Source organism: Rhinatrema bivittatum, chromosome 5 (assembly GCF_901001135.1).
Source record: "Rhinatrema bivittatum chromosome 5, aRhiBiv1.1, whole genome shotgun sequence".
Lineage (NCBI taxonomy): Eukaryota > Metazoa > Chordata > Amphibia > Gymnophiona > Rhinatrematidae > Rhinatrema > Rhinatrema bivittatum.
The window spans coordinates 73,282,703-73,300,416 of record NC_042619.1 but is presented as its reverse complement, the minus strand read 5'-3'; the positions used below and the strand labels follow the sequence as shown (position 1 = coordinate 73,300,416).

Genomic DNA, 17,714 nt, shown 5'->3' with positions numbered 1-17,714 from the left:
AGCAAACGCAAGTAAACAATGAACAACGAAGAAGTGCTGAACAGCCTGCTCCCGAGCAGACGCCATGGAGAACAAAAAAGAAAGCAAATGTTGCTTACCTGTAACAGGTGTTCTCACATGACAGCAGGATGTTAGTCCTCACATATGGGTGACATCACAGGATGGAGCCCAATCACAGAACACTTTTGTCAAAGTTTCTAGAACTTTGGCTGGCCCCTCCTGGGCATGCCCAGCATGGCACTAATCCTGCAGCCAGCAGGGGTCCCTCTTCAGTCTTATTTAAAAGCTACAAATAGTGCCGAAAAATAAAATAATAAAATAATAAAACGAACCCAACACCGCAAGGTGGCGGGCGAGTTTCGTGAGGACTAACATCCTGCTGTCCTGTGAGAACACCTGTTACAGGTAAACAACATTTGCTTTCTCACAGGACAAGCAGGATGGTAGTCCTCACATATGGGTGAGTACCGAGCTGAGGATGTCCGAACAGGCACCAAATGTACCCAAAGGCATGCAACAGGCACAACAACTGGGGTGGAATTTGGTAGAGGGCATCCTGAACCCCACCGGGCAGGTGGAAGGGTGTTGGTACGTCACGTCGTAAATAGGTTACGCAAGACAGACTGGCCGAAGATGGAATCTTGTCTTCCGGCTTTGTCTAAGCAATAGTGGGCTGTAAAAGTATGGCAAGAACTCCAAGTGGCAGCCCTGCAAATGTCAAGAAGCGGCACCGATCGTAGGTGTGCTACTGAAGTCGCCATGGCCCTCACAGAGTGTGCTTTAACTCGGTCTTGGAGTGGAATGCCCGCTTGCCAATAGCAAAAGGATATGCAGTCCACTAGCCAGGAGGAGAGAAACATAGAAATGACGGCAGAAGAAGACCAAATGGCCCATCCAGTCTGCCCAGCAAGCTTCACACATTTTTTTCTCATACTTATCTGTTTCTCTTAGCTCTTTGTTTCTATTTCCCTTCCACCCCCACCATTAATGTAGAGAGCAGTGATGGAGCTGCATCCAAGTGAAATATCAAGCTTGATTAGTTAGGGGTAGTAGGGTAGTAACCGCTGCAATAAGCAAGCTACACCCATGCTTATTTGTTTTACCCAGACTATGTTATTCAGCCCTTATTGGTTGTTTTTCTTCTCCCCTGCCGTTGAAGCAGGGAGCTATGCTGGAAATGCGTGAAGTATCCGTTTTTCTTCTCCCCTGCCGTTGAAGCAGAGAGCTATGCTGGATATGCATTTAAAGTGAAGTATCAGGCTTATTTGATTTGGGGTAGTAACCGCCGTAACAAGCCAGCTACTCCCCGCTTTGTGAGTGCAAATCCTTTTTCCACATTTCCTCTTGCTGTTGAAGCTTAGAGCGATGTTGGAGTCACATTAACCATGTGTATGTTTATTGAATAAGGGTATTATCTCCAGGCAGTAGCTGTCATTCTGGCGAGCCACCCACTCTTCATTGACGGCCTCTTGGCTTTATGGATCCACAGTGTTTATCCCACGCCCCTTTGAAGTCCTTCACAGTTCTGGTCTTCACCACTTCTTCCGGAAGGGCATTCCAGGCATCCACCACCCTCTCCGTGAAGAAATACTTCCTGACATTGGTTCTGAATCTTCCTCCCTGGAGCTTCAAATCGTGACCCCTGGTTCTGTTGATTTTTTTCCTATGGAAAAGGTTTGTCGTTGTCTTTGGATCATTAAAACCTTTCAAGTATCTGAAAGTCTGTATCATATCACCTCTGCTCCTCCTTTCCTCCAGGGTGTACATATTTAGATTCTTCAATCTCTCCTCATAAGTCATTTGATGAAGACCTTCCACCTTTTTGGTCGCCCTTCTCTGGACCGCCTCCATCTTGTCTCTGTCTCTTTGGAGATACGGTCTCCAGAACTGAACACAATACTCCAGGTGAGGTCTCACCAAGGACCTGTACAAGGGGATAATCACTTCCCTTTTCTTACTCGATATTCCTCTCTCTATGCAGCCCAGCATTCTTCTGGCTTTAGCTATCGCCTTGTCACATTGTTTCGCCGACTTCAGATCATTAGACACCATCACCCCAAGGTCTCTCTCCTGCTCTGTGCACATCAGCCTTTCTCCCCCCATCGAATACAGTTCATTCGGATTTCCACTCCCCATATGCATGACTCTGCACTTCTTGGCATTGAATCTTAGCTGCCATATCTTCAACCACTCTTCCATCTTCCTTAAATCCCGTCTCATTCTCTTCACTCCTTCTGGCGTGTCCACTCTGTTGCAGATCTTAGTGTCATCCGCAAAAAGACATACCTTACCTTCTATCCCTTCCGCAATGTCGCTCACAAAGATATTGAAAAGGACCGGTCCCAACACCGATCCCTGCGGTACACCGCTTAAAACCACTCTCTCTTCAGAGAGAGTTCCATTTACCATCACACATTGTCTTCTGTCCGACAACCAGTTTGCAATCCAGGCCACCACCTCGGCACTCACTCCTAAGCTTCTCATTTTATTCACCAGTCTCCTGTGCGGGACAGTGTCAAAAGCTTTGCTGAAATCCAAGTAGATGACATCGAGTGTTCTTCCTCGATCCAATTCCTTCGTTACCCAGTCAAAAAAGTCAATCAGATTTGTCTGACAGGATCTTCCAATGGTGAATGCATGCTGCCTCTGGTCCAGCAATTCTCCTGACTGTAGATAGTTCACTATTCTCTCTTTCAACAGTGACTCCATTACTTTTCCTACCACTGAAGTGAGGCTAACCGGTCTGTAGTTGCCAGCCTCTTCTCTGTTCCCACTCTTGTGAAGCGGGACCACCACCGCTCTCCTCCAATCCCTCGGCACCACTCCCGTTTCTAGGGATCTATTGAACAGGTCACACAGCGGACCCGCCAGCACATCTCTGAGCTGGCGGGTCTGCTTACCCACAGAGAGTCTGCTTACCCACAGGCTGCCCCAATTTGTTAGGATGGAAAGACACAAATAATTGAGTGCTCTTCCTGTGGGCAGCTGTACGGTCTAGGTAGAACACTAGAGCCCGTTTGCAGTCAAGGGTATGCAGAGCCTGCTCTCCTGGATTGGAATGGGGCCTGGGAAAGAAGGTAGGTAGTATAATAGATTGATTGAGATGAATCTCTGCTACTACCTTAGGTAAGAATTTAGGTTGAGTGCGAAGTACCGCCTGGTCCTGCAGAAGTTTAGTGTAAGGCGGATAGGTAACTAGTGCCTGTAACTCACTAACTCTGCGAGCCGAAGTGATTGCCAAAAGGAAAATCACTTTCCATGTGATAAAGCGAAGTTCACAGGATTGGAGAGGCTCAAATGGTGGTTTCATGAGCCGACCCAAATCCAGGTTGAGGTCCCAAGAAGGGGCCGGAGGACGCAGTGGAGGCTTGAAGTGAAGCAAGCCTTTCAGAAATCGTGTGACAAGGGGTTGTACTGAGATAGGGACATCCCCGATACCTTTATGGTAGGCGGCTACCGCACTGACATGCATTCTAATGGAGGAAGTTTTAAGACCTGACTCTGACAAGTGCCAGAGGTAGTCTAGAAACTTCAGGATTGGACAGGTAAAAGGATCAAGGACCTGAAAAGAGCACCATGACGTGAACCTGTTTCATTTGTAGGAATACGATTTTCTCGTGGAAGGCTTCCGTGAAGCAATCAAGACATGGGAGACTGGATCAGAAAGGTTAAGCGGCTGAAGGATTAACCTTTCAACATCCATGCTGTCAGGGCCTGAAGATTGGGGTGGCGAAGGCACCCGTCATTTTGAGTGATTAAAAGCGGGTCTGTTCAATTCAATTGGTGTCTCTGAGGTTTTAGAGATATCAACTGATATAGAAATAAAAACAAGGGCTACTATGTTAGTATCCTTTGTTTTTATAACTGATAGGGACTCTGTCCTAAGATTATTTTTGAAACAGAGACACCAATTATTTTTTGGACAAAAGATCTGGATATACCCGGATCTGTCTAGGTCAACGCAGATCAGAAGGAAAAGTTTCTTGAACCTTAGATCTGATGTAGAAGCAATTGCTGCTAAAATGATTGTAAAATTTCCTTGTTGATGTGAGATCTTTTTCTCAAATCACAAATATGTTTTTTATGAAGTATCTCAGCTCCAGAAGTTCTTGAGCTCCCACACCCCAGTTAGCACAGATTAGTGGTTAGAAGCATGTATTTAGTTAAGACTCAGTGTACTCTCCATTTTCTTTGGATAACAGTATAGTCTATATTTGATGTACCGCTTGATTTCTGTTAAATAGCTTGTGGATTTCCTATGTTATGTACAGGCAATCGATTTCAGGGTAGAGATTATTTTAGAATTATGTAATTGCTTTAAATGCTTGTAATTCTAATTTATAATGTAATGTTATAATAATTTAAAACTTGAATAAAAATAAAATTAAAAAAAAAAGCGGATCTGTTCCCAGAGGAATGTGCCTGCGAATGGAAAGATCCTGAAGAATTGGAAACCACACTTGGCGGGGCCAATGGGGTGCTATCAGGATCATGGTTCCCTTGTCCTGACGTAACTTCATGAGAGTCTTCGAGAGAAGTGGAAGTGGAGGGAATGTGTATAGGAGAGCGGTTGGCCATGATAGGGAGAACGCGTCTCTTGGTGGATAATGTTGGCTGCGAGTGAGAGAGCAGAAATTGCCTACTTTGCGATTCTGGGGTGAGTCAAAGAGGTCTATTTGAGGATAACCCCATTCTTGGAAGATGGAGTTCGCTACTGAGGGGTTTAGAGACCACTCATGCGGTTGGAAGGTGAGACTCAACTTGTCTGCCAACACGTTGTCCACTCTCGGCAAGTAGGTGGCCCTGAGGTACATTGAGTGGGAGAGGGCCTCCGCCCATATCTGTGCAGCTTCCTGACACAGAAGGTAGGATCCTGTCCCTCCCTGCTTGTTGATGTACCACATGGCCACCTGGTTGTCCGTCTGGATCAGGATGACATGCTTGGACAGGCGATCCTGAAATACTCTGAGAGCGTATCGAATTGCTTGTAACTCCAGGAAATTTATTTGGTGTTTGGCTTCCTCTGGAGACCAGGAACCTTGTGTTTGGAGATCAGCCACATGGGCTCCCCACCCGAAGTTGGAAACATCGGTGGTTAGAGTTATTTGCGGGTTTGGCGCCTGAAAGGGCAAGCCCTGAAGAAGATTGATGTGATTCGTCCACCAGGCGAGAGACAGACGGAGTGAGTCGGTGACGTGGACAATGTTAGACAGGGGCTGAAGGGACTGTGTCCATTGCGAACTTAGTACACTGCATGACTCTCATGGCCAGGCGGGCCATAGGTGTGACCTGAACTGAGGACGCCATGTGTCCTAGAAGGATGAGAAAACGATGAGCAGTCGTCGAGCGTTGAGACTGCAGCTGATGTGCCAGAGACACGAGAGTGAGAGCTCGTTGTCGAGGCAGGAAAGCCTTTGCCTGTAAGGTGTCCAAGTCTGCCCCAATGAATGATAAAGTTTGAGATGGGACTAAGGAGGATTTGTCGTAGTTGACGAGAAATCCGAGTGAAAGTAGAGTGTTTAAGGTGAGATGTAGGGATGACAAAGCAGATTGCTGAGTCGGAGCCCTGATTAACCAGTCGTCCAGATAGGGGTAGATGTGAACACCTTGAGTCCTGAGGAAGGCGGCAACCACGACGAGGCATTTTGTAAAGACTCGTGGTGCAGATGCTAGGCCAAATGGAAGCACTCTGTATTGATAGTGCTTGGGGCCTACGAGAAACCTCAGGAATTTGCGATGAGATGGAGTTATTGCAATATGAGTGTATGCGTCCTGGAGGTCGAGAGAGCAGAGCCAGTCTCCTCTTTGAAGAAGAGGAAGCAGGGAGCCTAAGGTTACAATCTTGAACTTTTCTCTCTGGAGGTATTTGTTGAGGGCTCGTAGATCCAAAATTGGACGAATGCCTCCCAATCTTTTGGGGATTAGAAAGTACCGGGAATAGAACCCGAGGCCTTGCTGAGGCAATGGTACTGGTTCTATTGCTCTGGACTGGAGTAGGAGGAAGGCCTCCTGCTCCAGGAGCAATGAATGGTCGGATGTTTTCCACGTCATTAGAGGTGGGGAATCCGGAGTAATGGAGAGAAAGTTGAGATGATAGCCTTGAGAAATTATTGCTAGGACCCAGTGGTCCGAGGTGATTGATTGCCATTTGTTGTTGAAATGGCACAAGCGGCCTCCCACTGGGACATTTGGTAATGGAATCTGGCTGCTGCTCTCTAAGTGAGAGTCAAAAACCAGAAGTAGGGCCCGGTTGGGGGGCTGTCTGTGGCTTTTGCTTTCGGGTTTGACGAGACTGATTTGAGGAATGGTCTCGCAGAACTGCAACTGGCTGTTGGCGGGTAGGACTTCTTTGGTCTATAAAAAGACTTTTTAGAGTCCTTCCGGAAAGGCTATTTAGAAGGATAATCCGAAGGTATCAGAGAGAGCTGTCAGAGTCTCATGATGATCCTTTAGTTCAGCCACTGTCTTTTGAATCTGCTCGCCAAAGAGATTGTCTCCTATGCAGGGGAGGTCGGACAACCGCTCCTGCACTTCTGGACAAAGGTCTGAAGACTTGAGCCAAGCCCATCATCTTGCTAAAATAGCGGCTGAAGATACTCTGGTTGCAGTGTCAAAGATATCGTAACATGATCTAATCTCATATTTGCCTGCCTCCAAACCCTTATTAAGTAGGGTGTGGAACTTTTCTGGAAGTGACTGAGGCATGGAGGTTGTCAAGTCTTGTAGTTGCTTTAAAATGACCCTATTATATTGGGTCATATATAGTTGGTAAGCAGCAATTCGGAGGATCAGCATTGATCCTTGAAAGACTCGGCGTCCAATGTTATCCAAAAACTTCTGTTCCTTGTCAGGGGGAAAGGAAGTATGAGTTTTCGACCTTTTTGCTTTCTTTTGCGCAGATTCAACCACCACAGACTGGTGATCCAACTGAGGCTTTTGAAAGCCTGGCGCTGACTGCACCAAATAGGTGGAGTCAGTTTTTCTTTGGACTGGTGCAATGGAGCCAGGATGTTCCCAGTTCTTTTGAGAAGGTCAAGAAGAACTTGATGGATGGGGATGGAGGTGATTTCCTTGGGCGCGTCCAGGAATTGAAGCAACTCCATCATTTGATATCTATCATCCTGTTCAGTCAGTAACTGGAAGGGGACCAATTCAGACATGTCCTTCACAAAATTTATGAAAGAAAGGTCCTCTGGAGGAGAAAGCTTTCTACTTTCAGTGGGTGAAGGTGGTGAAGGCAAATCATCGGTGTCTGGTGAAGAATCATCAGTCCAGGTATCATAAGGATCAGCACCTGTCGCTCTAGGAACTGTAGAGGGAAGGGGTAGTTGGATACCTGAAGGTCCCGGTTTAGGCTCCGAAGGCATCGGAGGAATAACCCGAGGCACCGATGAAAACAATGAAGACCCTGGCGCAGGCATCAATGGCATCAATGGAACCAATGGAGGTATTGGTATCGATCTCGAAGGCTGAGGCAGAACTCCCGATGGAGGGATGCAGAACGGTGTTTCTCCTCCCGATGATAAAGTCAGCGGGGAGGGCACCGGAGCCATCGGTGACCCGGGGTCCACCGGTGGAAAAGCGGTAATAAGCGTTTCCATCCTCGATAGCAGCGGTGCCAATGCTGCTGGAATCGGGTCGGTGCTCGGTTCCACTATCGGTACCAATATTGGTGCGGGGGAACCTGGAGTCGGTGCATTGCCTTGTCGATGGCCTCCTGAACCATCCGGTCCAGTTCTTCTCGGAGACCTGGAGCAAGCAGCCCTGGCTCCGGAACAGAAGAAGGAGGCGGAGGCATAGCCGAAGGGACCACCGTTAGAGGTGGAGTCACGGCTCTCGACGCCCTGTCTGGTGAGGATTGCCTCGGTGACCCGGTCACCGAAAAGGTCGGTGCCTTTTCTGGATGGGGTTTCTTCGGCGGCGGCTCGGACGATGGCGAGGTCGATGGTTTCAATGCCTCGATGGTCCGAGACTTTCGGTGCCGATGTTTCTCCTTACAATCCCCTCGGTCCTGAGGGGGAGAAAAGGGTGTCGAAGGCCGAGAAGTGATCGATGCTGGGCGGTCACCGGTCGATGCTGATGAGATGTTGATGGTGCCGGGTTCAGATGACGTCGATGCAAGGGACGGAGTCGGGGGTTTGAGCACGGAAGAGAAGTCCCATCTTCTCCATTCTGGCCTTGTGACCTATTGGTGTCATTGGGGCACATTTGGTGCAGGTCAAGACATCGTGCTCTCGTCCAAGACACATTACACAGACTTTATGCAGGTCTGTAATGGACATGGTATGAGTACAGTCCGGACACCGACGGAACCCCGACGCCATGGCCATAGAAAATCGAGCCGCGGTACAGTCGACAGCCAGTAGGCCGCGAGGGCCAAATTCGACGGTAATCGACGGAAAATGGGTAAAAACTTACTGGAGTACTGCAGACTGAAAAAAGTTAACGGAGGGACCCCTGTGGGGCAATTTAACTTTAAATAATTCCGTGAGGAAAATTCCTGTAAGGAATCCTTGCAGAGCTCCTTAACCGCGTGGCTACTGCTGCGCGGAAAAAGGAAGACTGAAGAGGGACCCCTGCTGGCTGCAGGGTTAGTGCCATGCTGGGCATGCCCAGTAGGGGGCCAGTCAAAGTTCTAGAAACTTTGACAAAAGTGTTCCGTGATTGGGCTCCATCCTGTGATGTCACCCATATGTGAGGACTACCATCCTGCTTGTCCTGTGAGAAAAGCCGCTTCAAGCCACAGGAATTAAAGGAGAAACTTTAACAAATTTTTTTTTTTTTGCTAACCTGTCGCGGATCCCACAGGCCTTGGCGCCGAGGCAGTCCCATTGGGGTGAGTGATCCGGGCTCCCCGGTATCACCCCAAGCTCTTGTGCACCGGTGGTAGGAGAGGGCCCTCGACCCTTAGCCACAGCCGATGTGCACACCAGGAGGGACAGTCCCCTCAGGACCTAACCAGCTCCCGGGAGCCTGCCTTGCTTCTGAAGATCTTCTCTTACAACTTCTTTTTTTTTTTTTTTTTTAATAAAACTTTAACCAGTCCTAACTTTCTACACTAACCCCTTATCTCTTTCTGTGTTGTTTTTTTTTAAGAACTAGTCCAGACTGTGAGTGTTGCACCCCTGCCATCTGCTGGAGACAGAGTAATACTGGCAGACTGTGGGTCGCACCTAGAGTCTGTCGAAACTTGCTCTGTCTCCATCTGCTGGAAGGAAGGCAAAACCCAGGAGTCTGGACTGATCCGGGTACGTACAGGGAAACTGTGAATAAAGTAGGCAAAACCTAACATCCAGGAAGTTACCCATCAAGTGCTTCCAAAGCTTGGGGAGGGAGTTTGTCTCTCTGTGCAGAGACTGCAACAAAAATATCTTTGCCAGTTGGAAGGGGGGTTCTGCCCATCAAAAGTACACCCTGACCACTTGGGGTCCCCAATTTTCCAAGCCCTGGAGATTAGGAATTCCCCTGGCTGGCTTTTGACCTTCCTGCACAGATTGAAGAAGAAATTGTGACAAGAGGAATCAATGAGCTGTTGTGGATTAAGATTGTGCCATTTTTCATTAGTAAAGAATTGTTTGAACACTGCAGTGACTCCAGTCTTTCTTTGGCACACCCAGCACACTTTGGGGCAGCTATGCATTGGTTGCCCCAGGGAAAAAATTAAAGGAGACACGGGCACCACCCTTAGCACTCAGGGCCTTGGGAATCATCTTCCCCTGTATTCAACCAAGAATCCAGGCCCTGGAAGGAAGAGTCAGGGATCAGAGAACCTGGGAAGGTTCCTGTCTCGATGAGAACAAATACTTTTATGGTCTCATTGGGTAGCAGTCTGCACCCAGAGTTGGGGGTTACATAAATGTGCTAATAAAATTAACATACTACCTCACAAAAGTATCTGTATCTGCTGCCTAATGCTAATTAATTAAAATCAAAGTTTTAGGACTAAATCTAGCAATCTACTGTAAGGTTATCCACACCATATACTCCTACAGCTGGACATTCCACATGAGATTTCTTACACCAACACCAACTGGAAGGCAGGAGGGGTAGCCAAGTCTTCCTCAGAAATGAGAGATGTTTTTGTGCATTCTGAGCTCTCCTCTCTACAGGACCACTTAGGGAGGGTCTCGGCAGCATTCAGATCATACCTGCTTCTGGCATCATGCACCAATGGAGACCAATATCAATGCTTCTTCAGCTTCCCTCGATGCTCAGCATCAGAACATGCTGGTGTCTAAGAGGCAGAACCCATTACTTTCTTCAAATGGAAAGAATCAGATAATGGCCTCCCTTTGTGGTTACTACCAATGCTCAGCATCAAAGGAACTGAATACTCTCCTGAGACCAATGCCTCTACTTCCGCTGGTGCAGCTCCGAGGTCCCTCAATGCCAATGCCTCCAATGACAATACCAGTGGATTGGACTTCCAGTATCCAAAGTGATTCTCATGAGTTTCAGATGACACTGTCCTTTCAGGGGCATTAACTGCGCATTTGATGCACCGGGACATTATATGATGCCCTCAGGCATAGGAAACATGAGGATACATGATAGACATGACCCTGGTGCACTGCTGGAACCCACTACACCTGAATGATCGAAAAAGGAGGGAAGTAAAATCAAACTTGATGGCAGCAGTGATCAATGTCTGCCAGGTACCAAAAGCACCAAGACAGAATGGGAACTTAAGAAACAGACTGCAAAAACTACCTAGGGAAACTACTGTGAAGGAAGGCAAAAACAATACTGCAGGGCCCCTCAACAAACAGTCCTGCTTGAAAAGAGCCAAAAAACAAGGCCTAAAGCAGAAGTGAGGAAACACGAACAGAGGTTCTGTGGAAAGAGAGACTGAAGAAACCCTCATGTGGACATATGGTATGGTAGCATGCTGGACATGCTCAGTGAGGCGCAGTCAAAGTTCTACAAACTTTGACATACTTACAGTTATGTACCAGGCTCCACTGGATGATGCAACCCATTTATGACATCCTGCTTGTCCTCATAGAATACATTAATGGGGGCAGTTACAAAATTACCCCCTAGAAGAAACTGTATTCTGCATTTTAAAACTGTATATGTTGAACTGCTGTTTAAAAATGTTTTATCATATTTGTTTGAGAATAGTATTAGATATGATGTTAAGAAAATATATAAGATCACAACAAATGCTGGATCAAGGTGATAAAGTCCCAGATTCAGAAGAGTTTATACGTCCAAGAGTTATTTATTCAAAAATGGCAGCTCCACAGTGTACAATCAACATGGTCTTAAAAGCACAAGGGGTCCCCCAAGGGGTCCCCCGATGCGGACCCGTGTTTCGCCAAAGGCTGCGTCAGGAGGGATGCCCAAGAGAGTTTTGTTTAGAAATTCTATAAACAATAACAAAGGACTGTATTAGAAAGATTGGTACCAGTACAGAGTAATATATGTTATACAAAGCACGCATATTCAATTTTACCTGTATCGGAGTTCACAAATTCAGGGCAGGGAGCGCGCTAGAACGTAATCTGAAACAGACTTAAAAGTTGTCAAAAATCGCGCCAAACAGTTTTCACGGACCAATACTGTTTGGCGCGATTTTTGACAACTTTTAAGTCTGTTTCAGATTACGTTCTAGCGCGCTCCCTGCCCTGAATTTGTGAACTCCGATACAGGTAAAATTGAATATGCGTGCTTTGTATAACATAGTTTACTCTGTACTGCTACCAATTTTTCTAATATAGTCCTTTGTTATTGTTTATAGAATTTCTAAACAAAACTCTCTTGGGCATCCCTCCCGATGCAGCCTTTGGCGAAACACGGGTCCGTGTCGGGGGACCCCTTGTGCTTTTAAGACCATGTTGATTGTACACTGTGGAGCTGCCGTTTTTGAATAAAGAACTCTTGGACGTATAAACTCTTCTGAATCTGGGACTGTATCACCTTGATCCAGCATTTATTGTGATCTTATAGCATGCTGAATGCTGGTTGATGCTCGTTTGTTTGTGGATTGTTAAGAGAATATATGATATGATAATGGTTTGATTTTGAAAACTGCATAATGAAAAAGAAAATAATGTAAATTAAAGAAAATCATGAGGATGTCTCCTTTAGTATACTTGCTACTTTCTGCAAAGATAGGTTATGAGGGCAACTGAAAATTATTTAAGTTACTAGGTGTGACAGTACTAAATAACAAAATTAAGGGATAAGAGTTGAAACTTTCAAAGAGTAGGCTCACAACATCCAGAATGCTTTTAGGCACAGAACATTGAAATTTAGTTCTGAGAAAAATGGAAAGGTTTGTAATCTGGGTCAGTTATTGCTCAACTTGTATTTTTTCCTTTATAAAGATTATTTTAAATATAGAACATTTACCTCATGAAGTGCTTCATCATAATTGCTTTGGATTTTAAATCTCTGTGTATTACTGCTGAATTTTCATTTGCAGAAGAAGCTCAAGCTGTGAAAATAAATTAGATATGTTAGACATTTAGAAAAAGGACAGTATCTTGACACTTTGTGATAATCTATCACCAAAACTGTTTTATTTTTGCTTGATTACATTCTAATAAAAGTAAATATACAATATTAAAATTGTATGCCTGGAATGATAAATGATAAATAGTCCAAAACGCAGCAGCCCGTCTACTGACAAACATTAAGAAAAGAGACCATATCTCCCCAGTGCTACAAGACCTCCACTGGTTACCAATTCATTTCAGAGTCATTTATAAATCCATCACCTTGATATACAAAATCATTCACCAACATACCACAATCGATCTACAAATTCCTCCCCGCTTCCACAAATCCACAAGACCGACCAGGGAAGCCTACAGAGGATGCCTCATTGTTCCACCCATGAAAACCACTAATCACAGCACCTTAAGAGACCGAGCCCTTTCCACCGCAGGCCCACAGTTATGGAACTCCATCCCTCCAGAACTCAGAAACGAACCATGTCTCCTAACCTTTAGGAAAAGACTCAAGACATGGCTTTTCAGGCAAGCCTTCTCGAACTCTACCTAAGATGCACCATAAACAAACTCTCTACTCAGAGACTGTACATATGAGACACCATATTTATATTGAACTTTTGTATATAATTATTCTCCTCTATCTCTTTCTATTTCTTACATTCCCAGTTCATTAGCCCTTGTTAATTGTAACTGCTTCTCTTCATCACGTTATTTATGTTTTTTGGTTGTATTATCCGCACCCCTGTTTTCTGTAAACCGACATGATGTGAACGAGTTCATGAATGCCGGTATAAAAAAAACCTTAAATAAATAAATAAATAAATAAATAAATAATTATGTGCTGCCATGGGAAAATTCTAATTCAATATAACATTTAATTCAGATTTTAAAAAGTTTTTTCAATCTTTGCTTATAAGGGCCATTAAAGGCTAGATATGTAGTAGAAAAGATGTGTTGTCCTGAGTGGGAAAAATGCTGTCCCATAGGTGGATATAGTTTAATGCCCACACACTTCTGGGTCAGCACTTCTCCCAATGAGGGCATTCAGTCTCTGACTTACCTGTTTAGTCCCTAAAGGCAATTTAAAAAATATGAAAGAAAGACAGACATAAGACCTGAAAGCAAGTTTGCTTACCGTAAACGGTGTTTCCGTAGATAGCAGGATGAATTAGCCATGCTGTCATGGGAACTGTCCATCAGTGCCCGGGAGGCGGAGCTTATGTAGCAGAGTGTAGATTTTTGTTCCCTCTGCGGCTGCGCGTGGGTTCCCGCGCAGGAAGTAACAGATTCTCCTCAGTCTGTAATTAAGCTTAAAAGTAGTTGATCCATTTACGACTACCAGGGAGGTGGGTGGGTCAGCATGGCTAATTCATCCTATCTATGGAAACACCGTTTACGGTAAGCAAACTTGCTTTTCCCGTCGATAGCAGGGCTGAATTAGCCATGCTGTCATGGGAGTCCCAAGCTCTCCATCACGCTTATTGTTGTGTGTGTGTGATGATCAGACGTGGTAGTCGGTCGCTTTAGTAGGCAGTGTTTGTAGGATTGCCTGACCCAGCTTCGCATCCGCCGCTGACTGCTGATCTATGCAGTAATGGGATGTGAAGGTATGCAGGGAGGACCATATGGCTGCCTTGCAGATGTCTATAGGTTGAACGCTCCTGAGATGCGCCATGGATGTGGAGTGAGAGCTTCCTTTTGTCGTAACAAAACTGGATGCACTGAACTATCCAACTGGAGATCGTTCTTTTTGCCACCGGTTTTCCCGGTGTCTTTGGATCGAAGGAAACGAATAACTGAGATGCCCTGTTTAGAGCGTGAGTCCTTCTTTTGTAATACGCCAAAGCACGTTTGCAATCCAATGTATGTAGCAACCGTTCTCTGTCATTGGAGTGAGGTCTTGGAAAGAAGATGGGTAACTATCGATTGAGGTGGAACGCCGAGACGACTTTTGGAAGAAAGGCCGGGTGAGGACGTAGTAGGACCTTATTGTGATAAAATTGTAGGTATGGTTCGTAATGCACTAGTGCTTGTAATTCACTCACTCTCTGCGCGGAGGTTACCGCTACTAGGAATACTACCTTCCAAGTGAGATATACTTGAGGTGTGCTGACTCCAGGGGTTCAAACGGGGTTAGCATTAGTTGCTCTCAAATTATATTGAGGTTCCACGGAACCGGTGGTTTATTTACTGGTGGGCGCAGATGTAGTAAACACTTGATGAATCTGGATAATAATGGGTGTTCAGCATAGAATGATCATTTATCGGCCGGTGGTATGCAGCAATCGCACTTAGATGAACTCGTATTGACGAGGTTGCAAACCGCCTGATAAAGGGAGTGAAGGTAATCTAATAGCTGCGTCAGAGCACAGTCCATGGACAGAATCCCCTGTTCTATGCACTATTTGGAATATCTCTTCTATTTAAAGGTATAATTACGTCTAGTCGATGGTTTCCTTGACGCTATGATTATTTCTTGAGCTACTGTAGAAATTCCTTGTGCCGTCAGTAGTGTCCTCTCAATCTCCATGCAGTCAGATGGAGGGAGGAGTGGAGAGGATGGATTAGTATTCCCCCATCCTGGAGTAGTAGGTCCGGTCGGTCTGGTAGTCGAATCGGATCGATCGAGAGATGTAAGAGAAAACTGTACCAGGGTTGTCTGGGCCAGGCCGGGGCAATAAGAATCATTTGGCTTTTGTCCACCATGCACTTTTGAATTGTTCTGGTAATTAGTGGAATTGGTGGAAAGGCATAGAGGAAGGTTGACGTCCACGGGAGAAGGAATGCATCCTGGGCAAGTCTGACAGCGCTGGGGCGTATCGAGCAAAACTGTGGGAGTTGCGTGTTCTGTTCCGTGGCGAACAAGTCTATCGATGGGGCCCCCAGCGATTGAAGAGTTGTTGGGTCACTTCCGGGTTGAGTTGCCACTCGTGTGGGTGGAAAATGCGACTTAATCTGTCCGACCTGGTATTCGCTAGTCCCAGTAGGTAAGTGGCTTGTAAGTGGATGGAGTGCTTTTGAGCGTGGTGAAATATCTGTAATATCTCCTTGCAAAGGGACCAGGAACCTGACCCACCTTGTTTGTTTACGTAAAACATAGCCACCTGATTGTCCGTGTAGATCATGACTCTTCGACCTCTCAGGTGCGTCTGGAAGGTCCGCAGGGCATAGCGGATCGCTTTGAGTTCCAGAAGATCGATGTGCAAGGTCTGTTCTGCTAGTGTCCATAGACCTTGAGTCTCCAAGTTGTCTAGATGAGCCCCCCACCCCTTCGGAGATGCATCTGTGGTGAGGACTGCATTGTGCGGCGGAGGATTGAATAAGGCCCCCTTGTCCAATGTGCATTTTCGGAGCCACCAACTGATGTCCGTGCTCATTTGTGACGTTAACGCCACTCGTGTATGCAGGGGTTGCGTGTGTTGCTTCCATTGTCGTTTGAGGCCCCACTGCAAACATCTCATGTGCAACTTGGTATTGGGCACTGTAAAATTCGCTGCTGCCATATGTCCCAATGCAGTCAGCACCTGTCGAGTCGTCGGGCGCTGCATGTTCAGCAGCGACTAAAGGAGGGTATGGATTGTCTGCTTCCTGTCGTCCAGTAGGAACGCTCGAGCTCGTGTGGTGTCCAGGCGGGCTCCTATAAATTGAAGAACTTGAGTTGGCTGCAAGACGGATTTGGGGTAGTTGATTAATAATCCCAGTGTTTGGAGGCACTGTAGAGATGTGAGACCGCAGTAATGTCGGATCTGGAGCCGTTATCAACCAGTCGTCCAGATAGGGAAAAATCTGGAATCCTTGTTGTCGGAGGTGGGCCACCACCACTATCATGCATTTTGTGAACACTCTGGGTGCCGCCGATAGACCAAAGGGAAGAACTTTGTATTGGTAATGTTGATTGTGATATTGAAAACAGAGGTATTGCCAAGAGGATCGGTGGATTGGAATGTGTGTGTAAGCATCTTTCAGGTCTATTGAACACATCCAGGCCTTGGGCTGTAGCAGTGGAAGGATGGATTTCAATGACAAAATCTTGAACCTTTCCTTTACTATCCATTTGTTCAAGTCTCTGAGATCCAGAATCGTCCGATTCCCTCCTGACTTCTTTGGAATTAGAAAGTAGGGGGAATAGAAACCCCTGTTGCTTTCCATTCGAGGTACAGGCTGGATAGCCCCCTGATGTTGGAGTAGGGCTAATTCTTGGGCCAGTTGGGGGTGTAGAGTTTTGGGGTTCCAGGCGTGAGATGTGGAATCTGAGGCAGGTGTAGAAACTGAATTTGGTAACCATTCTGCACAATTTCTAATACCCACTGATCTGAGGTTATGGCCGTCCAGGCTGAGAAGCGAGCTGTGATTCTGCCCGGAGGGGTGTCCGTTAACGGTGGTGGTGGCCTGATCCTTAAAAAGACGGTGTGGATTTCCCTGTAGTCGCCATTTGTTGTTGTTGTTGCTGTCTCTGTCCTCGAGGTTTCCCTCTCCTCTGCTGATTTTGAGGAATAGGTTGGGTTTGATGTCTCTGGAATGCAGGATAGGAGGGTTGTCGAAAGGGTTGATAATTCCTGTATGGACGTCCAGTGAATGTCTGTCGCCGATTTGATGGATAGAATTGTTTGGCGGATGTTGGAGTGGTTAAGGACTGCACTGCCAGGGCTTGATCCTTTAGTTTACTGACCGTATCTTGGAATCGGTCTCCGAATAAATTATCCCCCAGACAGGGGAGGTTAGCCAACGTTTCATGTAAGTATTCACAAATGGTGCTGGCTTTCAACCATGCTAGCCTGCGCGCTGCTATAGCTGTGGCGGATGCTCGAGAGGCGGTCTCAAATCCCTCGTATACTGCTCGTAGAAGATGGCGCGAACATTCCTCCATGTCCAAAATGAGTGCTGGGATGTTGTCTCCTGTCGAGGTGAACATGCCCTTTGTTGCTTGGAGGCACTCATACATGTATTGTACCATGTAAAACTGATGATGGTGAATACGAGCGGTCAGCATAGCATTTTGGTAGACCCGTTTGGCGAAGTCATCCAAACATTTACTTTCCCTGCCCGGAGGGTTGGAGGCATGAGTTTTGGACCTCTTTGACTTCTGTAACGCCGATTCCACTACGATGGATTCGTGTGGTAACTGCGGCATGGAGTATGTAGAAGGTTTCTGAAGTTTAAACTTTAGGTCCGTCTTTCCAGACACTGCTGGCACTGCAAATGGTGTCTCCCACGATTTTGTAGAACTCCGTGTAACATATTGTGTGGAGGGAG

The 17,714-nt window shown here is 46.3% G+C and overlaps 1 protein-coding gene across 6 annotated transcripts in view; it reads right to left on the bottom strand.

Annotated features, from left to right (window-relative positions):
* Positions 1-17,714, bottom strand: part of ELMOD1 (ELMO domain containing 1) — a 338,352-nt gene that overhangs the window by 282,869 nt on the left and 37,769 nt on the right. For all 6 annotated transcript variants that reach the window (XR_003856879.1, XM_029602451.1, XM_029602452.1 and 3 more), the window contains one exon: positions 12,358-12,442. Coding sequence is in view for 4 of the 6 variants with exons in the window: in XM_029602451.1 (XP_029458311.1) it covers positions 12,358-12,377 (20 nt within the window). In the remaining 2 variants the exon portion in view is untranslated. Of the gene's footprint in view, positions 1-12,357; positions 12,443-17,714 lie in introns of those variants that run through there.